This window comes from Strix uralensis, chromosome 20, assembly GCF_047716275.1.
Source record: "Strix uralensis isolate ZFMK-TIS-50842 chromosome 20, bStrUra1, whole genome shotgun sequence".
Lineage (NCBI taxonomy): Eukaryota > Metazoa > Chordata > Aves > Strigiformes > Strigidae > Strix > Strix uralensis.
In genome coordinates this window covers 8,737,999-8,764,408 of record NC_133991.1, presented here as the reverse complement: position 1 = coordinate 8,764,408, position 26,410 = coordinate 8,737,999, and the positions used below count along the sequence as shown (strand labels likewise).

Below are 26,410 nucleotides of genomic sequence, written 5' to 3'. Positions count from 1 at the left end.
CAGAGAGAGCATCGTTAACTGCAACCTAGTACAGTAAGTGAGAAGAACATCATCACAGGGCATGGCCCCTTTTTAATACCATGAGGAAAACAAAAAGGACAAGCAAGCCAACCTTCAGAAGCTCCTCTGATGTAGGCCTGTCTTGAGGAATTTTCTGGAGGCAAGAATCTACGAAGTTTCGAAAATAATCAGACCTGGAAGCAAGGAGAGGAAAAAAAAAAAAATCCATCTGAGTTAACGACCCAGTTTAATTCATTAAGGAATCAAAAGACTCACTTCTGGGTGCTGCTAGCAGAAAGAGTGAGGAGAAACCACACAGACCTAGTACTTCGTACTATAGCCTCTGACACCCCTAGTCAAGCCAAAGCATCAGTAGGTGCATCCCTTCATCCTCAGCTTCCAGACAACGGGCCAATTCAAGAGGAAGGGAAGTTCCAGATGAAGGCAGACACCCATACAGCTCAGTGCGAGCATCAACCCTGTCAAATTCTATATTGCACAAACTGTTCAAGGTCTAATCAGAGCCCCTGCCCCGTTCCACCTCTGTGCGCAGGTGTTTCATCCATGAACTGTATTAACACACAATTCCTGAAATGCCTTTGGCCCCCCAGACCCAACTTCTACACTATTGTGCAATCTGTCACAAGTAAGACTTAAGGTCATGATTTGTTTAGTAACATCTCCCCTTCTGTAAGCTAAAATTCTGTATTTTGCCCTTTCTCTCTCCGAACACAGGTTTTCAGGCAGGCAGGATTATACCCTGAAAAGTGGCACATCAGTTGTACAGGTTTTATTTCTTTCCTCCCCCACCGCTCCCCCCCTCCCAACATGTAACAGGGGGTTTCGCTACTGTGATTTTTCAGTAGATTAAATTATTGCATTTTTTGGTCAGAAAAATGCATAAAATGAGTTGAATGTTTTGTCAAGCACCAGGGTGTGAAATAGTCTAACCAGAAAATCTCAGAAGTGGAAAAAAACTTCTAAAAATAAGGTACAATGTGTTATGTTAGAGGCCTAGGACTATGGCTCAGAAAAACATAATTAGGAAGTTTTTAACTTTTGAAATTAGTTTACTGTGTGTGCTGTTTCAAAAGACAGTTGTTGAGGCTGGGAGGCACAAAATGTTACTACTGTGCTTTATTCTTCTGAAGTTGATGCAACAGACACTTGCCACACACAAGCAGTGTGTGTGCATTCTGAAAAGCAGTACTTCAGCAACACAAGACTTTGGAATTGACAGTGTGGTTTGTGATTAAAAAACACTAAAACCCACATTTTTGGCTAGCCTGGGAGATTCAAAAGTTTACTGACCCATGAACTGAATTTTTTTTACAAGATCTTATGTTCTTCCAGCAGCATGTCCCATTTCTACTACATTTTAGAGTCTAAAATGCGTATTTAGTAATTGGTCAATTTTCCATATATAATGTATAGCGAACCTAGTTGAGAACCTTCCAGCTCGCATCCTCCCAACAGGAATCCAGCCATTTCAAGAACTCAGCATGACAAAGCACTCCATTTACAGCAATTCCCTACAACATTCCTCCCTCAGTAATACTCACCATTCATTAGACTGTAGTGTAGGGGATTCATTCTGCGCTATGTGATATAAGGCACTCATTGCGTTCATATTAAACAAAGGAGGCTTCCTTTCCGCTACACACAAAAGAAAATAATTTTTATATAGGGAGATAGTCTCATGTTTTTGCTTTTTTTTTTTTCAGTTTACATCCCTTTAAAAAGAAAACCACATCAGCAGAATTACTATTGCCTGAACACGGAACCCCAAACCAACCCTACCCTGCAATCAGACAGATATGTTGGCATATGTCCTATACCATTGCAGAAGATGAAAGCACTTTGAAGATCAAATGCCTTGTCCTCTCAAGCTTTTAAATTACGTGGTTTATCATAGTTGAGTTCTCTGACTCATTTTAATGTACTAAAATAGGAGTAAGTTAACAGTAAGCTCTATTCTCGGTGTTTAGCCACTAAGCATTCTTGGTTTCATACCCCCTCCCTTTTTTGTATTTAAACTACAGTTGCTAAAAAGCTAACAAATATTTAATTCTAGCAGGACAGCAGTGATGAAGAAAAAGCTGGTTACAAGAACCATCAAATCACACTTAACTGACTAAGCACATGGGCAGGAAGTCAGTAACAGGCCAACTCTTTATACTATTTTGAGAGTTGCATTCTCTTTGGCTCTTCTCTCTCTTTCAAGCTTGTGTTACTCTTATAGACTGACACAGCATGAAAGCTTAATGAGGAAGGAGATGATCTCACTGTAACAACAAAATTGAAGCTTCATCAGAATGTTTATGGGGTAAACCTATAAAGCTCAGCCTCGCCATAAACATTCCAGAGAAGCTGGTCAGGCCATGAGGACGTTCCTACGCTACTGAAAATGCAACAGAAAACTTTCCTTCCTGAAAAAAGCAAACAAGGAAAAAGTAATGCTAGTTTTCTTATTCTGCTTTTCAATTCTGAGTGGAATAGTAGTAGTAAGCTATGTATCAGAGATCATGGTTCACTCATCGCTATCACAGAATGGACTAAGCCCTACAGATTCCTGAGAACGGGTAAACTGAGGAGTTAAGCCTTTTGTCAAATGTAGCACTGTACCTTCTCTATTCTTTCAGATTACTAGCTGCTATCGAGGATCAGACTGAGTATCCATTAAACTATTTTAACAGACCCTTTAAACTATTTTAACTGACTGTTCTCCCTAGCTTTTTTTTCCTCTTAACTCACCGGAGTAAGATAGAAATCTTCAGGAAACACTGACACTGAGCCTTCAATGAGACCGTTTCTAAGACTAAGTGATAATTTGAGAAGACTACTAGACATCTCATTTTTCTGCTTTCTTCCCATGCTTATTCAAACCAACACAAATGAGATAACCACACCAACCCAGCCTACAATGCTCTACTGTCCTGACCTAGTCTCACCTCCCACCACACTAGAAGCCGTAGACGAAGCCTAACGCTTCATATTGCAAAAACGCAGCGTGCAGGAAGGCACCCGGGGGTGTGGTGGCCATGAGCTCACTGCATTCCTGGAGCGCTGCAGCCAGCCAAGTCTCCTTACTCCACTCGGAGCAGGATTCTGTCATGACAGTCACACCCCTTCAACTTACTTTATATTGGCAACCAAAAAAATCTCTGCTCTGAAGAAAGAATCTATTTCACGTCCTGGAAGAAAATGAAGTTGACAGTTTGGAATGCCAGACGGCATTTTTAGCTAAACTGTGCAGTTCACATGGATTAGCGTGTTCCTGAGAGCTCTCGCTGCCTGGCCGGGCTGCTCCTCCACCAAGGTCAGTTTGGAGTAGGAGCAATGAGATCTGACAAGAATGGTAGGACAGCCTCAGGTACAACGAGCAGCACTGAACCTCACCATCCCCAGAAAAACTTAGAGCTAAATGCTTCCAGAGAGCTGGATCCTGACTAAAATCTGAGTAGTGCTGTGCACGGTGGTGTGCTTCAGTGAGTGTATTTTTGTTCCAAGAAAATACTACATGTTAAATTTAAAGAGAATGCCATACTAAGATAGTCCTTTAAAACTGATGTCTGCTTTAAGGAGTCTGTTCTAATTGGCAGTGCCATCATTTCTTTTGGGTTTGATTTATAGGTTACCACTTCAAAACTCGATTATTCCTTTTTTTTTTTTTTTTTTTTTTTTTAAAAAAGAGAGGTTCCAGCCAAATCTACTCAGAAGTGACAACATACATGGAATATAGTTTTGAAGCTGTCCCCTTATCCAAAACTATTATTGCAGGACTCGTTAATGTATCTTAAATTTGCATGCAAACAATATCAACTTATATCATTAAACACATTCTCACACTGGAACTTCTAATGGTTCACTTCTAAAGCTGTTCAGCAAATAGACTGTTTTTCAGTTCAGAAGTTAACTGCCTGTCCCATACAACGCGAATACCTTTAGTGGTATAGTCTGGCTATTTTCTTTGTCTATATAATTCTTTGTTGGGGTAACAAAAATGCCAGTTCAATAAACATCAAATTGGAAACTTGGTCTTGAATTCTAGAGAGCACATTTAGCTCTTTTCTCTAAAACTCAAGTCCCAGAGAAACCAGGACAAGGAAGAAAGCATAGATCTTCTCCACTGTGATTCAGCTGAATAAGTCCTAGGTATTAAATAACTGTATTTTATAATTTTTCAAAGAAAGTAACTTACCTAACTCAATACAGGTAATTCCAAGAGACCAAACATCTACTTTGCCATCATACTGCCCTTCATCCATGGCTAAAATCACTTCTGGGGCCATCCTAAAACAGGAAATTGGTGCTCATAAAATTCTGGGCAATGGAACACATTATCGTCATCAGTATTTCAATGAAACAGGCTATTTCACTGACTTCAGCCACCGTAAACAAATCATTCCCCAAGGTATCAGGCATGAACATGGGATACTGGGAGCAAAGACCAGGCACCCACACTAGTACAAGCCTGTAGAGAGGCTGCGCAATGTTCTCCTGTGCTTTGCCCAGTTCTCCATTTATGAGTATCACCTCCCACATTTCCAATAGTTTAGCTGGCTGGCCAACTCTGGTGAAATAATTATAGCATGCAGTTGTGTAAACACCACAGATTAGGTGTAAGAGATCAAAAGCATACAAGGGATCTGCAAAGGATTTTGTTCAATGAACCTGGCCTTTCCTATGAAAGAAAAAACACTTCAGTTATTTCAACAACCAGACGCGGTGAGAACATACGAACTGTTAAAACCACTGGGGGGAGTGATTAAAATATATTACAGATGATTCAATCTCACCTCTACCACTTAAAGTCAGCGTAAGAACAACAAAATATTTTTATTATATTTTGTGAACTACAAACACAAGGATTCACAATTTCTTGAAGTCAGAGCCTACTTACTTTTAATCTTTTGTTTGCAAAGTACATTTTATCACTACCACAACCGGAAGATTAAAGCTAGCTCCAATAAAGCCCAAGTATATTAAATACCCAATAAATGACCCTTTTACTTCACAAAGCCAGAAATGCATAAAACTCTTGGCTTACCAATATGGCGTCCCCACAAATGAGTTGGCAGGAGATGCTATGGAAGCAGACCCAAAGTCAGCAAGTTTCACCTGTCCTGGCTCTGTCAGCAGGATGTTTCCTGCCTTGATATCTCTGGTTATAGAACACAAGCATCAGTGTTATTCCTCTCCGAGAAAGAAAGCCTTCTACAGGACAGAGTATAGAACACGCCAGTATTCACATGTTCAAGCTGCAGAATACCCAAATTTCCTCCAAATACAAAATCTTTAACCTTTAGGCTAATTGCTTAACATGGCCCTTGAACTTGGAATCTAGTTTGTCTTAAAAATCAACTTAAAATGGCACACCTGGATAAGCTTCATATACAGTTCAGCAAAACCTTCTGACCCAACTATGTCCTTTGTAAATGCTTTTCAGAAAGTCCTAATAATGTAACTATTCAAATTCTCCGTCCTACTAAAATGCAGCAGGTACTTTAAATGCAAAGGTCATTTGTATCCCATACTTACTGTGTGCTTCTCAACATGTGTGTTCACGTAAAACTAATTTTTCAAGTATTAGTGCTCCTCCCGCCCCAGCAATCTTTGCCTTGCAGTTGCTACAAGCTATTTAGGTGAACTCAGCCTGCCTTGCTATTCCCTGCTTCAGGGAACAATCAGCATCGTATCAAGTATTGAAAAGCATAGCAGATTCAAAGCAGTTCTGCAGAAATTATGAACACCAGCTGTAAGAGATAGTGCATATGGAGATACATAGCTTGCTAGTATTTGACTACTATAAATTACTAGTTCGGGAGCATACAGGCACTGTGAAAAGAAAATCTCTGCTTACAAATATTAAATTTGGGATGAAGGGGATACAATCAACAAAATAAATTACCTGTAAGTGTGTGAGACAGCAAAAGTATAACCACTTACCTATGGATCATATTGTGAGAATGCAAGTATGCTAATCCCTGGAGAGCACCATGGGTAATTGCTGCTATTTCCACTTCTTGCAATGGCTTTTTATGAACTTAAGGAAAGAATTTATTTGAAATTCAATATTAAAGAAAACAATGCAGTTTGCAGCATGCAAGTGAGTACTGTTAACAATGTAAACAGAGAGAAAATACTAAAAGTTCACTTTTACTAGGTTCTGTATGAGAAGCAAATGCAAAAATAGTGCACAGCATACATTCTATAATCAGATATAATCTTCTAACTGTCAAACAGCAGCTATTTGCTATCGGAAAGAGACTACTTTGCAACCATAAACTATATTCCTGTCAGTTCTGTGACCATTCTCCCAAATACCTATTTGAGACTCAACACAGTTTTCTGCGGATGAAGCTAAATCCCAAACCCTAGAACTTTACGACAATTCACACACGAATAAACTGTAGCAATTCTCTCTGGCAGGTCAGCCTTTTGCCCTGAAACGCTTCTGGCAAGGAAAGGAGATGAACAACTTACTAGCCACACATATATCTTCAAAGAAAGTTCACTTCAAGAAGCCTGATAGAAAGACAACCTTTTAACAAAAGACCTCATCAAGCAAAACCCTAATAATGCTGCAGTGCTATTTCAGTCAACAGGCCTACAGTTGTTAGGAAGCATTAGGATCAACAGCAAGGGTTTTCAGAAATAAGTCTTGAACTGTGATGACAGGAGAACCCAAAACTCAGAAGAAAATAAATAGCTGACTGACAACTTTAAAATAATATGAACCAAGGAAAAACTAGTCACCTAGGAAAGCCGATATTCTACAGAAGGGCCATTACAACCACGCAAGAATTTGAAAAACTGCACCTGTTCACACACACTCTGCCTCCAAACAAATCTATATACTCAAGGATAACTCTGTGATGCTGCAACCTGCTACTTTGGTACTATATTTCTGACTTTCAATCAAATAAATGTGCATGACATACCTTCTAGTAAGTCTGATGCTGATCCTAAACAATATTCCATAACAAGCTGTATGGGGAGAAATCAAAATAGTTGTTAGAAAATCTCTAATAGTAAACGTATGTTTTCTAGACTTCCATGGAGAAATCTAGAAATACTCACTGATGCATACAGTGGAGACTGCCATAACAAAACAAGTACTGCTTGTACCACAAGCCCCATCCTAGCACTGTCACACTGTGCCCTCCCCATAGGACAGCTCTAGCTGGAATCAGCAGAGCCTTCCTGTGTAAGATATCAAGCAACAAATCTCGTAAGGAAGGCAAAACCATATTCATAACCAGTTATGTATTGTATTACATATTTTATATGCATGTTCTTAACAGGAATGTTAAATTGCACTTAACAGGCTTATCAGAGTATTAAATGGCTATTTAGGGATTTACTTAACATTTTGTCCCAGTCAGATTTAAAAAAAAAGAAACTAAAACTTTGTCCTACAGATTTACTGAAGCTAAAACCTGAACAGTACTTACAATTTAAACTATTAGTTCAACAATATGATTTCTTTAGCATATTATACTACAAAAACTTCGTCAGTGAGAGGTGCACACCACACTTTTTGATTAACACAATGCTTCCTCTGCATAGTCAATCACATCTATTCCTACAAATACATCTGCATCCACACAAACTCAAAAAACATGAATTTAGTTTGGGTGGGGTGGGCTGCTGGGGTTTTTTGTTTGTATTTTTTTTTTGTTGTACTTTCAAATGTATGAAAGTAATTAGGACGTGACAGCCAGAAATAAAACCAGCTAGTTGGTTTTGTCACCTGAACATACACAGAGAAATGACAACAGAAGCAAACAATATACAACAGAAGAATTTAGTTAAATAATAGAAATACTAATGACTCAAAATAGACTTTAATTACAATTATCAGTAGGATAATTCTAACCTATTCCATTAAAGTACAACTGAACACTTACTTCTGGAATATATTCAGTCAAGCTGTAGAGTACTGAACCATTAATACTCAGTGGCATACCAAATGCCTTGTTAAATGGCCTGCAAGTATCTAATAAAGTTGCCATACTTGCCTCCCAGGCAGTACACATGAAACTCTCACCTTTCCTTACAGCACAAAAAGTGGATAAATTGCCCCCCGCCATTAGTATGTATTTCAAATACTCAGTCCATCAAGCTAAATATACTAGAACAGCAGCACAATCACCTTACTCTGCAAGTGAAAGGGAAAATTTCGCTACATCTTGTTTCCAAAAAATACATTCAGTTTTGCTGAGCATCTGTAAGGCCCTTGGCTATTCTCATCTGAGCCTGTGCAATGCAAGTGTTCAGGTGCCTCCTGAAAGCCAGCTGGAGATAAATTTTAAAGCGCCCTTAACCAAGGCAAGAGAAGTGCAGAGTGCAGCAGATGCTTACCCATGCTGTATGCTCCCGCAAATAGCAGCCTTTGTATTCTATACTGTTAGGGTGTTTTATTCTTTGGAGGAACTTGACTTCCTTAATAATATCCTGCCATTTCTGTAGAAAATACAAGGAATAGAAAGACTTTATAAAACTGTTACCTTTTTTGTTGTTGTTGTTAAGTATGTCATTCGATTATTTTAAGAGGCAAAACCATCTTAACGTTCCAAATAAAAATAAATTTACATCAACACCATGATGTTCACTGCTTAACTCCTCAACAGATCTACAAAATAAGCCATTGATCGATGAGGCTGTATGTAAGGATTTATCATTGTAATACTTTTTATTCATATGTACACACAGGATATACTGGTAAACACTTAATATCTGAGCAAGTCCCCAAAAAAAAGCGATCCTTTTTTCAAGGGATACCATTTCTGTTGTCAAATCAAACATACCTCCCAACCTGAAAGAGATGTGGATGGTAAGTATCCTTCAGCAGGATCAGCTGTCTCTCACTTAACTCTTGCAGATATAGAGACCTATCCCTACTAGTAACCATATTACACTGGATGAGGCTTTATTTATCAGTCGCCAAATATCCGACTACATTCTTGATAACACTTCTCCATTACCAGTCTTGTCTTTACAAGGACCAATTTAAAATGAATTACCTACTGGATAAGGAAATGATTCTGCAGGAATAAAAGAAGAAACAGATAAACCAAAATCCAGGTTTATTATAAAGGGGAGCTCTGCCAGTGAAACTTTAAAATGCAGAAGAGGCCAAAATGTCATGTTCCAATGTGCACCTAGACGCTGCCGTGACGCCCCTCGGAGGAAATCACCAACTCCTCCCATTTGCTGCACATCCACAGCTCCTCAGGCAAGAAAGGCAAAAGCTTGTACGTGCAACAGTAAACCTACAACTAGTAAAAAGATTTTCAAAAATAATCGCAGTAGCTGAAACCATTTAAGCATGCAGACATCAACAGAAGAGTGTTGACGCTGAAAACATTTGAGAAAGAGTATCGGTTCTGAAGTTAATCAGAGGTAGAGAAACCTCTCCCAACACCAAAAGGTTCTAAAGCTGTTCTCCAGGTTCTGTTAATCTCTCAGCACACACTTCCTCAGGCGTATGTATGTGGCCAGGATTCACAGATGGACAGAGGTCCCATATACCCAAACGCTTTGGAAAACATGCAAAACCCAAATCCTCCTCAATAAAAATTTTAGGGTTAGAGAAATAAATGAAGCCAGGGAACATGGTAGCCGCAACCAAGGCAGCTGATTGACTGAACATTTCTCAACACCAGAAATTTTGTGTGAATGACATTAGTGCAGCTATACTAACATAAACTCTCTCCTGACACCTTCATTCCACTACAAGAACAACTTAGTTGCCTTTTACCTTTAGCCTCAAAGACTTTGAGGTACTAAGCAATAAAAGTCAAACCAAGAATGCACCAAGCTAAACTTCTATATTGGGAAGAGAGGGGATATATTAGTCAAGATGTATTCATGATTTCCTGTGTAAAAAAAAAAAGCTCCAAGATCCCATTAAGAGCACAGTACTACATATTTCAAAGGTTTTAAACTTATTTTTAGTATAAAATATGTCCTTAGAGAGTAATTGTTCCCACCAATGATAAAAATCTTATTATGAAACCAAAGTAAATATAAATGATACCAGAATGCCCTTAGTCAATTTTCTTTACATAGGCTAGATCATAACTCTAGCAAACTTCTGAACAAAACAAATAAATATAGAAGTAAAATAGAAAGTGTTATAATCCTAGTCTTATTACTTCTTCAAAATAAAGAAACATACGCATTGAAGACAAACAAAAGCTATTTCTGAAGCATGCACAGTTTGTTTCATTCATGTGAATAGAGTATTTATAGCTCACAGTAATTAAAACAGTAGGACAAGTAGTAAGTACAAATTATTCTTTCATCAGTACACAGTCAAACAAGTCACCGCAGTGACAAAATAGAAACACGCATAGCAAATTTAACTATGAAGCTAGAATTTAGGACTGCTGGAGAGACACTGCCACCTCTACCTCCTACACAGCTACATACACACACACACAGAAAGGAAGGACTAGTTCAGCTCCTTGTAGCGCAGATGATCAATACACAAAAGGCAGGCACAGAAAGCACCGAGTTGTTAGTCAAACTCATCGGAGCAAGACTGCCTCTAAGACGGGAATATAGAGAATGGAGGGAGGGAACCATAAATGCCTTGAACAACAAGCTTACAATAAATACTTCTGTTGAAAAATCATGCCATGACTTGATAGATGCCGTTTACCAGAAATAATACCAAATCAGCTGTTCGTGTCATGTTGGGCTTTTCAAGAATCTGTATTAGCACTTACACATTTCAAGTATAAAATCAATTATCTCTGTTAAGTTTCCTAGGGAAAAACCACACATCTGTGGTGGCCATGAAAACACTTAACGTTTAAATCTCAGAGGCCTACTTTTACAGACCTCTCTGCAAAGGCTGCCTTAATCCCTGACAGTAATTATGCTGTTGTTCAGATTTTCACACTCATTCATTCACTGCTGTTTGGCTTTTGTTTTAGCTGCTCACCAGCACTGTCATTCTGCCTTACTACTTTGTACAAGCAAGATTCCCTCTAAATCTTTCACTACTGCATCCATTGCTGTTATTCCTTTGTCAGTAAGCACCATGGTTATTTTGAAAGGTATTTAAAATGGAAAGTTTAAGGGCAACAAGTCATACTAACGTGCAAACCAACCATTTTTAATTTTCTTTTTTGCTTTCTACACATTTACACAGTCCCATAAAAGAGCCCTTTGTGTCTGTAAAAAAAGAGTCCTACTCATCTTTTCCAGGAGCAGATTAGCAGAAATACACTGTGAACAGTAAACTAATTTGTTTTGTTTACACAGTACCTTCATTCACCTTTACAGTTATAGGAAGATTTCTCCTGCTGTAACCCAAGCTAATTAAAATCATCCCATATAATAAGTATTTTCAAAGGTCAAGATTTAATATGCAACATGTTCCACATACCTCATTGGACTGCTTCCCACTATATGACATTTTCTTGATGGCCACCACTTCATTGGTGCGCACATCACGTGCCTGTAACATGAAAACATAATGCATCAGTTTCTTCAGATCACGATTTCCCCTAAGATGTGAACCAAACATACTCGTAAAAAAATCTTTATCCATCAGTTAACTTTTGCACAGAGTTAAACTAAAATATTTTCCAAGGGGTATGACTGCTGCATCTATTAGGAAATTTCCTTATGAAGTTAAAGATCACCCTCCTGTTTGTGAGACAAGGTATGACATTTTTCCGTGCTCAGCATCGAGCAAGTCTCTGCAGGAGGCGAGCACTGTCACTTCTAAACTAAAAATCATAGCTTATAAAAGCAGCTCTGATTCAAGTAGAACCGATTTTCCCTCAATCAGCTTCTCTCCCTGCCCAGGTCCATTCCAGTAAAAAACAAGCAAAGCTCAGCCCCCTTGTTCCATTCCAAACGTAAGGAAAGATGTCACAGGATGCACAGGAGATACCTGCTCCAAACACTGGCTTTCTCCCCAGCACTCCCACAAACGAGCTATTGTGTCTCAAAGGAAGGCAGAGGATATATAGAGAGACAGCAGCGATCTAAGTGACCCATCTTCAGATTCCTGTTCAGACTTTCACTTTCTCAGTCCAATAAGATTATTATTTACACTGCACAATAAATGGACATGTTTTTTCACACTTCAAAGGCAGACTTCCTGACTTCAGACAGCAACAATCCAAGATAAGACTAGACAAGAAGTTTTGTTTAATTTAGCACCAAAGCAATGGCTCATTCACCCTGGCAGGAAAAGAGGCAGCGCTGCTTCACCTTGCAGGAAGGATGGCTCCCGACAGGACCCCAGCCTCTCCTCTGTTAAGGATTTCAGCAGCACGGGAGAGTGGTGTAGGAAAAGACCTCTGAGTGTCTCTGATAAGAATAATCAACTTGGATACGAAGACAAATGATACAAATCAAAATAATGTGTACCACAGCATTCACTGATGACTGATGAAAATGCCGATTTTTTAATATATTTGTACTATCAAGCACAGCCTATCAGAACATGGATTAATGAGGTACTGGGACCGCCTTTTGTAAAAAGGTTTTTCAGTCATGTTTTAACTCTGCTGTTCATTGAAGAGATTCCCAGAATTCCTCGTCAGTCTTTATTTCAACCGGTTATGATAAGCTTGAACCAATACTATTTTTAGTTTTCTGTTTGAGAGGATCCTCCCTACTGTCTTGCTGATATTACCTCTGAGATTGGGGGGACAACTAAAAAGGAAGAATAAAATTCTGACTCCTAGGTCTTTACTAATTAGAGACAATCTCTGAAACAGTCAAATCAGTGAAGAACTGCAATAAAACAGGCAAGCAAAATACTAGAGTAGAGCAGAAGGAACACAGCTCTAACAAAAGAGAGTGGGTTATTCTTCTGCTCCATCTGCAGTGTTCCAGTGTAGTAGGTTTCCTGTGTCAAGTGAAGCTATTATTACACTGCAGAGCAGGGAGTAGGGTAAGGATAATACCAAAATGATTCAGAGGTGCCAGACTTGCAGTTTCTAAGAAACTAAAACCATGAGGTGAACCAGCAAAATTCATGTCAATTATGAAAGAAAAAAAAAAGAAACTTTCTGCCACTGCAGGATGTTACAGAAACAAAGAAAGAGACAAGAGCGAACACTTAGCCAGTTATCATGCAGGATAAATATATCACCCCTTCTTGGGATCACCACTAAAAGGAAAGAAAGGTAGGTACAGCTAACAATGAAAGACTAAACTGCATTTTAAAAAAGGGAGGGGCAGATTTCAGGATTATATGGGTTTTTCTACTTGCTAATTACTCCCAGATCTATTTATCATCCACATTTTTGGTCCAGGCTGTATGCAATGAAAGCAGCCTGGTGAGGGGGGTGCGCTATGCATCGGAAAACCCAAGCAAGTGACCCCTGATTGTGTTTGCCTAACACCTACAGTCCTTCACCACTCCAGCGGGGCTGAGAGAACCATCACAGCTGACATCCCATCAACGTTAAAATCATGGAGTTTCATTTGCTGTTTTAGTTTCCTTGTGATCTTGAATAATTGGAAAAAGACTGTTCCTAGATGAAAGCCATGAAGATGTTACAAGGCCAGCTAACTTAAACGATCCAAATGAATGAGGCTTGTTTTACGGCAGACATTTATGCACACATATCCTGCTTTCCTCCAAGAACTCCATACAAAGGATGAACATCTGGTGGCCAGAGTAACTTCAGCAGTGATACAAGCAAAGCATGCACAAAAAAAAGGTGGAGTATGTCATTGGCTTTGGTAATATGCTTTTAAGCAGTTATTAACTATAATCCAATATTACCTTGATTAGTGAAAGTTTAATTGTTTGCATTAGCAGAATCAAAATCTTGTTAAAGAAACTTAAAAGAAGTTTTTTTCCTTAGCTTTAGAGAGGAATAAAGGACCGAAAACACACACTCCCCCACTTGAATTCTTTATACGTATTTAATTCACACTAAATTTCTCCCTCCATGTTGCCCTTCTCATCTTTTGAGTTTGAGGTATCGAGTACATTACACGACAGTTTCAGATTCAAGATCTTAGACCTGCTAGTAGTAAAAAGATACCATAATACAACACAATTTACAGGTTAAAACTTCGTAACACAGAAATAGCAACAGCATATTTTCTTCATTGGAAACTCACTCTCACTTGACAAAAATAAAGCCCCCAAATGGGTTGGGGAAGCGCGATGCACCGCTTACACTTACTTGTCTTTTTGCAAGTGCCAAATTAGATGTACTTTCTGTCAAAGAAGCACAGTCCAAACACCAGTAAGTAATTGCACTCTTTAGTGAATAAATACCAATCTATAATGACTTGGTAGTCTAAAATGGTGGGGGGAAAAAAAAGAGAAAGAAGGGCCTAGAAATTAATGACCTCTTACTTTTGATCTCTTTGTAGAAGGAGCTGGTAATGGGCAATCAGCCCTTACCACAGCTACAAAGTTCAGGCAGTCTACAAATGCCAGGACGGCAGCTTCTTGCTGATGTTTGGGAAGGCTCTTAGCACACAGCTCCCAGGTTACCTCTAGCTGGTTTTCCATACCCGTGTGGTTCATGCATGCCTCTAAAAGGAACAGTGCTCCTGAAAAACTTCAGTAATATTTCCACATAGCAGGAAGACAGATTTGTCGGTCCCCTCCTTTTATATCCACTCTTTAACTAAAGTGAGTAAATGAGATTACATAAAGGCCACAGGTAAGTACTGTTGCGTTAGAAAACACTTCCTCCCCCAGATCTGTTCCCAGACAGTGGCGGCTCATAGTTTTAAGCAGGGAACAAAATTAAGAAGCTTTTCCTAATTAGTTCATCTGTGCTGCATTAAATTTGTGCTGGAAGGTTCCCAACATGGTCTGCTGCAATTATTAACAATGAATAGGCATCTCATAAAATACTGACACAAATGGCTTTCTGAAGGAAAATTGGCAGGTTTGGCCACACCTCCTATAATTATAAATCTGAAAAGGTTTTCTGAGGAAAATGGTTTTTTAATGAAGGTCTCACAGTATGCACTTTGGTTAACATACAGCAACCTGCAAATGAGGTTGCCATGAGACATCCCACCTCAGGTGGAGCTATACAAGCAGCCTGAGAAAAATTCTGCTGTCCAGACGTTCATGTCACATAAGTTTTATGCAGATGAAAACTGGGATTCTCGCCTGCAGTAGGGAAGGATGTGACAGGACAAATGACAACAAAAGCACCAACATTCAGGTGTCAAACACAAAGAATGGCTTTAAGGGAGCCTGGGGGTATGCATGAAGGGAGAGAGAACTCAATTTCTCTCAATGGACAAGAGATGATAAGGAGACAATCAGACCAAAAGAACTGCATTGCCAGTCAGAATTGATGAAGCAGAAGTCTATGTTTTAATTTGCAGATAAATCCCTGCTTGCAACACAACGATGCACCAGGCAAGCACCACATTTCCAGTTTTTCTTTTCGGTTTGTACGCGCACGCCTTATAGATACTGCAAGTCTGTGAATGGACTGAGACAGACACCCAAGGAAACATCTCTGCCCCAAACACCATATAAAAAGATTCACAGTAGTTTCTTTTCCTCAACACATTCAAAAAAGTCTACATCTGCAGTTTAAATTCACGAGTCACAGAGCTACTTACAAAATAAACTGCTCCGAAGCTTCCATGGCCAATCTCTCGGAGATCTGTGAAGAGCTTTTCTGGATCTTCTTTGAAGAAGAGCTCTGCAATTTCTGGGTCCTTCAGGCTGCCCGCTCGGCTGGTTGATGGCATCCTGCTGGGCAGTTAGCCGACCGACTATCTGGGTTTAAAGTGCTGCCTCAACCCTTGGTTCATCTGTATGAATGGAGCCTCTTCAGCATGGATTACTGCAAGAAAAAGATTGCAAACCTTCACTCATTATCCTCTTCTCACAGAGCCAGAAACAAAGCTACAGCAGAGCAGCTTCCACTTCTTCCAGAGCAAGCATCCCTGTTGCATGAAGCAACACAGCCTATCTGCTGGGATAACGTCACAGTCCCACTGTGACACCAGTCGAGCATTTCTACAGAACACAAACCAAAATCAAAACACAAAATGAGACACATTCCTTGCTCCAGCATCTGCTCAGTCACCTGCAAAGCAGTCAACAGAATCTCTCTGACCTACAGCGATAACCAGTTTGTCACTAGTGAGCCTGTATTACCTTGACACCCTCACTCACTATGTCTTAAAGTATTGTTTAGACTTTGTGAAGTGGATGACAATTCCATCCATCCATCTCCCTCCCTCATGGTCTTTGCAAGACAAGATATATGATACAAGTATGATGTGTATGAACCATCACTTCCATTTACTAATCTGTATTTAAATTTTAAAAATTTTTTAAATTCAGCTCAGTATTTTTTTCTTCTGCAATTGTACTCCAATTAAGCAGCAGCCAGGGATCAATTCCTACCCATTTCAGCACGCACGTGGAGATGTTTCTAAAGCTTCTCCTTCCACAACTAAATAAGCCATGGTCCTTTTGTTTTTTCCTCTTATCTAAATTCATGATTTCTATCTTAAAGTGCCTGCTCTTCAGAATCTTATTTGCAACCCCCTTCCCTGGGAGAACAGCAAGCAGAACAGGAGATACCCAGTTCCACACACAACGCATGTCTTTCTACTCTGCTTCAGCAGATGCAAACACACATTTTAATTGTGATAGCACATGATACAGCCTTCTACAATAGTCCCATTGGCAAACACTTTCTTCAGAGGAACTTGCAACTCCAGACGCCATTGGGAACGTATGAAATCCTTTCCATTCACACCGTGCATTTGCTTTCGTTTACTCAAAGTGTGTCTTGGAATTTACCCAGAATAAAAGTATACTTTCAAGTTGTGCTAAAATCTTACTGTATCTTTACAACAGGTGAAGCCAGACAACCATTACGAGTAAAATGCACTTTTTTCCCCTCCTAAAGGGAGGGCTTGGGTATTGGGATTTCCTCTCAACTCACTGTAAATTGTAACCAATAAAAACAATTCTGTGTCACTGGAAGACAGCTAATCACACAGCTCACTTTTTTCCAAAAATCCCTGTCTGGTCAAGACTTGGGCTTTTTTTACTCATATTTTGTATCTCGAATTGTTGTGGGGTTTTTTTGTTTGTTTGTTTTGTTTGGTTGGTTTTGTGTTTTGGGGTTTATTTTAAAGTTTTACATCTTCATAATGGAAAAAAAAAAAGACAATAAACCTGAGCTTAACCAACGCAGCTGAAGGCGCTATCCCTGCCCATTTGTCCTCCTTTTCTAGACACTATAAACTCCACCTTTCTCCAAGCCTCTAGACCATCAATGAATCATTTGTTTTACCCTCCCTGCATAGCAATTCCTACAAGGATGGAAAAAGACATTCTCCTGCATGTTTATGCTCAGTGGTACTCTTCTCTAGACAGTTGCAGCATGTGAAAATGCCAAAGACTGCCTGCTCCTTGTTAGTTCAAATAACTGCCAGCATCGCTACAAGGAGAGCACGATTGTGCGAGAGACAGCCAAGACATACCTAGCTGTAAAGTCTGCAAGAGTCTCCAGTTATTCTGACGAAGACATGCGTGGGAGAGAGAACGCAGGGAAGGGAAGCGAAATCCAGCATCTTCATAGCATTCCTCCAAGCAGTCAGCATTCAAAAATATTTATAATGCAACCCAAAACGTGTTTCCATGATAGCCTGCTCTCAGGGGCTATGGAAAAACCGACATTCAAATCCCAGTGGTGGACCAAGTATAAAAACATATATATATGTACACACACACAGAGAAAATATGCAGCGCTCACAACTCTGCTATACGACACTCGTGAGCATGCACACACACTTTTTGTATCGATGCAGGATCATTATAGGAGCCTTCGAAGCAGACAGCATCAGCACACGACATACCCAACTGCCAATGAAGCCGAGCAAGATGCACAAAAACGGGACTGCAATATCCCCACCTTCCATTGCATAATGCAGTAACTAATACCGTGTGGGAAGGGAAATAATTGGCTTCAATTCAGCCCGTACCTGAAGCACACTACATTTTTGAGGACTGGAAGAAAAGTTTTTTTTTTGTTATTTTTCTTTCTTTCTTTCAAATAAGCCAACAATATTCCACTTGATTCCAGCTCTAACAAGCACATAACACTGAAAGACAACTGTTTCACATTTACAGCCCCCGATGAAACAATAGACAAAAAGCATCAGTCAGAAAAGCGAGAGAAAGGAGCTGGGGGAAGGGAGCTGATAACCAGAGCATACTCAGTATTATTGAAGGAATGTTTCTTGGATCGACGGTAATGATGTCATGTTCCATCTTTTAAGAAGCATCAGATTCTTACAAAAAGGACATTGTTGTTCAAAAGCAACTGCTGCAATCCCAGAATGCCCTTTTCCCTACATCTGTTAGTCAGAGGGGCTAGGCTTGGATAAACCTGCTAATATGGCCAAAAGTCACATGTCCCCGCGAGCGAGCGTGCGTGTGAGAGCCAGAGCGAGGAGAAAAACCCTGCACACACAGCTGAGATGGATTACGGCTTTCTCCCCCTCCCCACCTACCCCTGATGCCAAACCAGCCACCAGACTCGTTCTTGGCATCATTTCCGAGCACGCCTCTGAAATGTCATCAACAGGCAACACTTTTTACTGCTGCTAAAACTCTTACCAGGCTCATTGACAATACACGCAGAAGCGGTACAGGACTGGCTACTGCGCTGCCGGACTTCGACTGGCACATCAGAGCAGAACTCCTCATCTACTGTGAAACACCTTAAAATACAGCTTTTTTTCCCCTTTAATCCTGAGAGCATCAAGACAAATTTAATTATCTTTATTCTTGGAAATAATTGCTGCTTTGAAATGCATGAGAATAAAAACATTAAGTATTAAAACCTCTTTAATAGAACAGTCACAAATGTGTGCATGACACTATGCTTATCATTTGATCTGCTTAGATGGAACAATAAAATGCATTAATGTAAATTCCATCCATAAGAAAGCTTTACACAGTCTCACTTAATAAAGTGCTCCCATTTTTTATGGATGCTACAATATTAAATTCCCCCAGTCTTCTTTTTACCCAGACAACATGCACTGCCTGCCAAAGCCTGACAGTGCCAGCAGCAGAGATGCTCTGCCTCCTGCTTCGCAATAATGACACCTGAACACTTTGGGGAAATGGAAGTGAAGTTAGAAGTGGCATGCAACACGGTTATGGCATTATTTTCAATGTATTAAAATTACAGGTGAGTTTTAAGATTAAAAAAACCCCCCTGCAACTAAACTCTCCACTGAAAATTAAATCATATACCAGCAGGCAGCTAGTTTTATAAATGATGGACAAGTTGCACTTACGTATTTTACATTCTTCCACCAATGCAGTCTCTTTACTACAGGTTTTTTGGATGGGTGCAGCTATATTGTTAAACACAATTGCTCCCAGTGGATGAGGCTGATCATCTCACCTTAGACAGCTCAGATCAGGCGGCCAGATCCTGGCCAAGAGGCAGGCACTGCAAACAGGGTTCGGCACCTCTGACTCTGCCCATCTCTCCTGGCTGAAGAGGCAGTCTACCTACAAGCCACCTTGCAGGCTGCTCACATTAGATAAAATAAATACCATATTTTTTCCTAGTTGTCACTCATACAAAAAGAGAATATTGCATTGCATAAACACAATTACTGGTACTTAGATCAATTCCACTCATAACCAAAAAGGTGTTGTAGGAATGTGGTAAAGATTCAAAATAAACGAGGGAATGGCCAAAGCACAAGACTGGACCAGACTACACCAGTCCATATAGTAGTCTGAACTAACTATGTTTAGTCAGTGGCTACCATTACTAGTGTAAATGACACTGACTGCAGGCCAAAATGTTTTATCAAATTACTTTAATCTGAACAACTAGCAGTTAGTAGAAACCACATGCACACATCCACAGAAGTCTATGAATCAATAAGATGTTACATTCCCTGTAATTATGGCTATATTAAATGTACACACACACCTTGAACCACTCACATAAGGAAGCTGAAGATGAGGATGGAGTAAGACCTGTTCTGAGTTTTCTGCCTCCCTGCCATGTCATCTCAAGCTGAAGTAAGACCCACCCCTGTGACTAACATCCCCTGGGATCCTGCAGAGCAGAACAAGCAAAGCTCTAAATGGTCAGTTGCCATATTTAAAGTGCATATTTAAGACTTATGCTACAGAGGCCTCATAAATTAAAAACTGTCCACACTAAAACATCTGATGGCTGTCAGTGTCATAGATAACTGTTTTCATGTAATAAACCAACATACTAAGAAGAGAATGTACTCAGCCTTCCCTGCAAAGGAGAAGGGGACTTACACACTGAGATTTCCACCTACCTGTCAGATTACTTCTCAAGTTCACATCCAGGCCAACCCAGTGAGAGTGAGGGTGACTAGAAAGTTTTTGGTTACACTAACCATGAGATGCATCAAAGCATTTGTAGTTCCTTAAGATGGTTCCAAAGTTTGCAGAAACCAAATTACAATACAGGCTTGCTTGTAGACTATTAGCATTAAAAAGCAGCACACTTTGTCTGTACAAAGTTTCAAAGTTTCAACATATTCAGCATCCTTCAGCTTCTATACACAAGAATATTATAACCAGAGTTCAACAAATACCATGTGAGCACGGAACGGAAACAACAAACAGATTTATGCATCCATCATCCAGTGTCTCTCCATTTCACCAGGTACCAAGAGGCGTGCTACGGACTCCTACCACGGCTAGTGAGGCCAACAGGAATGCTGTCCTCCATTACTGAACCATAAACAAAAAATTATTTGCAACTTGAGACATAAATATTGTTTTATGTTACAGCCATCTGCTATAGGATATGCTTAGCACAGTAAAATCTATAAGAACTTATCTTTAGTATCAAATATACACACTATGTATTTTTCCCTGATAGAATATACATGACACTTTAAAAACAAACAAACAAACCAGGAGATCAGTTATAGCACCTATGATCTTTAGAGCTGCACACTCTAAAGTGAATATTCAACACAGAAAGCTATTGGTCCTTTGCAGGTCTTCTTACTCAAAGTCAAAGCAGGAATAAAACAACCAACAAAAAAAAAACCCCAAACCAAAAAACAACAGCCCACCGCAACAGAACTTCATTTGGAAACTGAAATTTGGATTTATTTATTTTTTTAAAAGCATCTGCATTGCACGTAGTGCAAACAGTTGCTACATTTTAGTGTAATTTCCTCTGGCAGGATCTAATGCAAGAGCATCAAATAGATGGGGAATGAGTGTCATCATGCAACTGTCAAAAAAGGGAAAAGGGATTTTCTCTTACTTGCATATGGGTCAGATCCGGGGAGTGTATGAAGCTGAGATTAAATTATCCTCTCAACACACCATTAAAAATTTCCTGAATGGCTTCCAGCTGACACTGAAAATTTCCACCACTATCATAAATATGGTAAAGTGGAACTAGTGAAAGAACTTTTATTTTTTTTTCCTTTTACTTGCAATTATGCCCAAAGTGAGAGTTAGATGGTAAGAATGCTTTAAGAATGATTAGATGGTAAGAATGCTTAAAATATTGACTTTTAAAAATTTCTGTATAGCACTGAATGCTTGACCTGAAAGCACAATTTTTTTCGAAGTAGCAGACAAATCACTCCCCATTTTTGATAAGACTCTGAATAAAAGACTGTAAGATACAAAAAGCAAAATTACAGAATGCAAGTTGCTGCTTGTATGCAAAATGTGAAGTAGTCACTACTCCATGCATTTTCAAGAAAAAAAACCCCAAAGACTTAAGAGTTTTCTAGCATACAAACCAAAAAGATCAGCATGTTTGAGCTGTTTGGTTATAAACCATGCAGAGAAAACCTCAGCTGAACTTTCGGTATCATGTAATAGCGCATATAATATGTGACAGAGTCAAATACCTGATCTACAACACCGCAAAACAAGGCCACAATGTATGGAAATAGAAAACAATGTGATGAACAGAATATGTATCGTCTCATTTTACTCTGAAATAGACTCTCTTCACGCAAAACGGGTATTTTGCAATACCAGTGTACTCTCTTCAGGCAACAGCAGCATGTTGCAACACCTACCCCCCAAACCCGCGGGGATGTAAGGGTGATGATTTGACTCTAACCTGGTGTCGGAAGCGGAAGGGTTGTACACTTGGCGGGGACATATCAGAAAATATGATGAAGGTCCAGCATCAGAAGAAATGAACACTCATCACACCAGGCAGTGTTGATGTATGTGACTTCAAGAACGATGCTACTACCCCTCACTTATTTTGCGACCTGATGAATTCTGTGCATGGAGTTACCTTATGCAGAAAGATAAAGGGCAGAGAGAGATTACCTACTATATGTCCCATCACTTTCTTTGCTGTTCATCAACAGCCAGGTGCTAGCCAGCCTGCTGCGGTGGGTCCTTTCTATAAGGGCACAGACAGAAGAAATTCTGTTGGCTTATCTGAAATTCAGGGGCTCTGCAGCCAGCGCAATACTGACAGATTCAGGATCATCTTTTAACCATCCTTCTGCACATCTCAGTGAACACAGGGACACACATGCTCATCAGGTTCTTCGTGATCACTGGGAAAGTACAATCTGGATCACTGTGCCCAATTCCTCCTTCCAGCAAGCTTGTCAAAACTATATACCATGGGTTTTATTGCTTTCCAATTAAAAAAAAAATGCCCTGGCCACCACCAAGTGCTGTGGACACTTCTTAAAACCTCTTTTAACCTAGGCTCTGGTCCACCCATTTGACTCTTTTTTTTTTTTCCTGTTCTGACAAAAGCAGAGCAACTCTCAAGTGCCTTAACATGCACTGCACACATGGAAGACAACTTACTCTCTGCTTGCAGCAGAAGGCGGCTGTTTCCTTGAACAGTTAAAAATCAGTTTCCCGTCCATGCTCAATTACACCACGGCAGATGGTATCAAGACAGTTGTATTGTAGGTGACTATCACAATGGAAAGTCTATCAGCATCTCCAAGCCTCTAAAAACGGACAGCAATTTTAGTCACTTGATTCATGTGAACCACATACCACAGACTACTTGCGTACTTGAGTAAGCCTCTCCCACCAAGCTAACAACACGTTACTTTTTCTCTTCCTAGTTCTGCAATTTGGAAATCTTCCTGGAGTGGAAGAAAAAAAAGATAAATCCCAGAAATGAAACAAGAAAAACCTGGAGATGCAGCAAGTGGCATTTAGCTTCTCCCATGACCTGAAAAAGGGGCAATAGCACATGGGAACATCTCACTTGGGATCCTGCTAACTTAGTTTTACCACTTAGTAGTGAGCTGCAGCTCAGATGAAAAAATGCTGACAAAGTAATGAACTTGCCTTTCTCTTAATTATCTTAAATCATTCTTTTTGGTACACTTGTTCCCCACACTGGATCCACCAGGACTATCTGTCATTAAGGAAAAGGGAGGTGCAGATGAATGGCATTCTACAAAAGACTGCTAGAAAAACGTTTAATATTCGGGAAAAAAATGCAAAATGCTGTCACAAAACTGATTAAAAAAGGAACCATCCTGAAATAGTGCCAACTACAAGCAGAACAAAGACACCTGTAATGGGCTGAGAAAACTGTATTGTGGGATGTAACTGTGGACCACAGAAAGCCCCACCGAGACATTGCTCTTTTCTACATTACTCTTCAGTCTCAAGCTTATGTAAGCAAGATGCTCCTCTGCTTTCTGTCAGGCCCCAGAGGAAGGGAAAAGACAAGATCACCCTGTCTCCAAGTCAGGAGCCCCTTCTGCTACCAAAGCCTGAAGCAGGTGAGATCTTACAGCTGTGCTGGACACTGCCCTAACATGTGTTATGACACTAAGGAGCACTTCATGTGGCCTCCAATCCCATGTCTACCTGTGTAACAACATTTGCTTACTGCAAATGAACAGAGATCCTCCTCCATAGCAGAAGTTTACGGCAAAGAACGGTCATCAAATGCTGTCCCCTTTTTATCTTTCACATTCCCTCATCCACGTATTTCTAGGAGGAATAGATTAGAAGGATAAGATGAATCTGCACCTGGATATTATGGTGAGTTCTGGCAGCTACCTGTCTGCGTGAGCACTTATGTCCAAACAGGCTTTTCTTCCCCAAGACGGTAAGTTTTTCTTCCATGTGACAAAGAGCAAGCCTATCATTCCAGTAAGATCCTTTTTTCAATTTCTTTTAAAAATATTTTTGAGGAATGGGTCTATCCTGGAAAAACCTCTTTGCAGATATTTTTTTTCTTCCTTTCTTTCTCTGCTTCTCTACCTGTATTTTTCTCTTGTATTATACTTCTTCACAGAATAGCCTCAGGAAGACACTTTTATGTTAGAGTACCGCTTGCATTTCTCTTATACATGCACTTGTAGACTCTGCGGCTTACTTTGATTTCCTCTCAAGATTCTGACACTAAAACGTCCATCATCAACTCCCTGAATTACTTACCCCAGCATACTTTCTGATCCCTCTGAGCTGTTCTGCTTGGATGTTTACTTTCCAGGAACCTCACTAGCGAAAAGGTGGAAAGCTAAGTTTCCCAAACCTCCGTTGACAAGCCCAGGATTTGTGTTTCTGGGTTGGGTATACATTATTTTTTAGGATGGTCTACACCAGCAGTAAAGCTGGTAAAGCAATAAAGTGCAACAATTATCCTCTGTTTTCCATTTAAAACAAAATGGAAACAGTTTTCTGTATTTCTGATTATTTCCACAATCTTTCAAGTTTTCTAAGTAGCGGAAAAGATAACTAACTGGGTAAGCTGGTTCCTGTGTTAAAGACAGATATTCTAAACAAACTAAATCTATGTTGACAATTTACATATGACAGTTATAAACAAACACAAACATACCTAACACTACCAGTACTCCTGAAAATACTCATCTTTTTTAACTGGCAATTTTTGCAACATCATTCACCCAAAAAAACCCAAATCTACCACTGACCCTACCACTTAAATAACACAAATAAAAGACATTACTGATGCATTTGAAAGAAGCATTAATGCCAAAAAGCATCCTGTATTTTTTTTCTCCTATTTAAAACAAAACATCCCATGGGATCAAAAGTTAGGCCTACAGAATAGCTGAAGAATAGCCAGCATTCATTTCTCAAAGAGCAATGTCATGAAAGTTCAAGAAGTGCTAACCATACCTGACATACTCAACACTAACATCTCCTGAATGTCTTTGCTTGTGATAGTTCTGGTACATTTATTAAGAAGGTCAGCTCTAAATTTAGTAATTCCTTAGGCTAGCAAAGCTATGAGGAAGGCAACTGGAAAAAATGAAATCTTCTGTCCTCCTTCTTTTGTAATTCATTAAGTTCACAGTCACTGCCAACTCTTTCCCTTTACTACGTAAAGCATTGCGTTAATACACGTTCTGTGACTGCATCACCTACAGACAACTCTCTGTGGCCACGTCTCTTGGACTAAGAAGCATACATTTTAATGTTATAACGATGCCAGTGCGGGCAGCACACTGGCCAGGAAGAGGTTAGCAAGTGGCCAGCTGATGAGAGGCAATTAAGTCTAGAGGCAAAAATACTGGAAAACTCCAACTGCCCATTAAAAAAAAATTAGTCAGATATCCTAATGGGACTTGAGTTTAAAGAAACCTTTCCTTGACCCCTATGCAATTTTGCCCCAGAACAATAAATATAGTAAATGTAAGCAAATTAGCTATTTTGGATTCAGCATAAATAACTCAGAAACAAGCTACTAAAGCTCACAACATAGATTACCCCTGAGAAAAGAAGTAATTAAAAAGTAGCAGTATCACACACAATTTTAGAAAAGTGGTCTGAAAGGAAATAATTCAAAGTCTTTCTGATCAATAAATAAAAAAAGGAATGAAAATGTTTAAATTGAGCTTGCAATTGAATTCACTGGGGTGCAGAAGAACGCCAGGAAGCATGTCCATGCCAGCCAGGGGCTATGTCCAACCCCCACCAGTCCACAGGTGAGACTCTTATTTGAGCAAGTATGGACCTACCCAAGATAGAAAAAGTCAAATACAAGCAGAAAAAATCCAAAAGAAAACTGGAAGATTCTGTGGGAATAATCTTAAAAACCAAGCTGTGGCAGTGAGAAGCCTCAGGTGGTTGCCCAGCCTGATCCATACTGGGCTGGAAAAAAGCCCCGCAGGAAAGCAAGGCTCCAGGAGAGAAGATAAATTACCTGCACAAAGAAGATGACTAGGTATAAGGTATGGTGCTGTCACAGACCGTATATCAAGAAAGCTGGTCCTTCAGTAAACTCATAAATTAAACATTACTGACCTATGGAGATGAGTAAGGAGCTGCCCTAAAAGCCTGACGTAACTCCAGAGTGATGTATGCTTTTGTCACAACTGCTGTCCCCTTCCAACAGCTGCTGCTCCAGAGAGGCTCCCCACAATGGCTGCAGCCAAACTGAACAGAAGAATT

The 26,410-nt window shown here is 39.7% G+C and overlaps 1 protein-coding gene across 2 annotated transcripts in view; it reads right to left on the bottom strand.

The window, feature by feature from the left end:
• The window catches only part of TAOK1 (TAO kinase 1), a 74,075-nt gene that overhangs the window by 27,006 nt on the left and 20,659 nt on the right, over positions 1-26,410 (bottom strand). The window contains exons 1-10 of one of the 2 annotated variants that reach the window (XM_074890428.1): positions 17,479-17,496; positions 15,592-15,818; positions 11,405-11,476; positions 8,368-8,469; positions 6,945-6,990; positions 5,950-6,046; positions 5,051-5,164; positions 4,202-4,293; positions 1,563-1,656; positions 113-194 (exon numbers count right to left, since the gene is read on the bottom strand). In XM_074890428.1, coding sequence (XP_074746529.1) covers positions 113-194; positions 1,563-1,656; positions 4,202-4,293; positions 5,051-5,164; positions 5,950-6,046; positions 6,945-6,990; positions 8,368-8,469; positions 11,405-11,476; positions 15,592-15,723 — 831 coding nt within the window. In that variant the 5' untranslated portion in view covers positions 15,724-15,818; positions 17,479-17,496. Of the gene's footprint in view, positions 1-112; positions 195-1,562; positions 1,657-4,201; positions 4,294-5,050; positions 5,165-5,949; positions 6,047-6,944; positions 6,991-8,367; positions 8,470-11,404; positions 11,477-15,591; positions 15,819-17,478; positions 17,497-26,410 lie in introns of those variants that run through there. The other variant, XM_074890427.1, reaches the window with a different exon arrangement.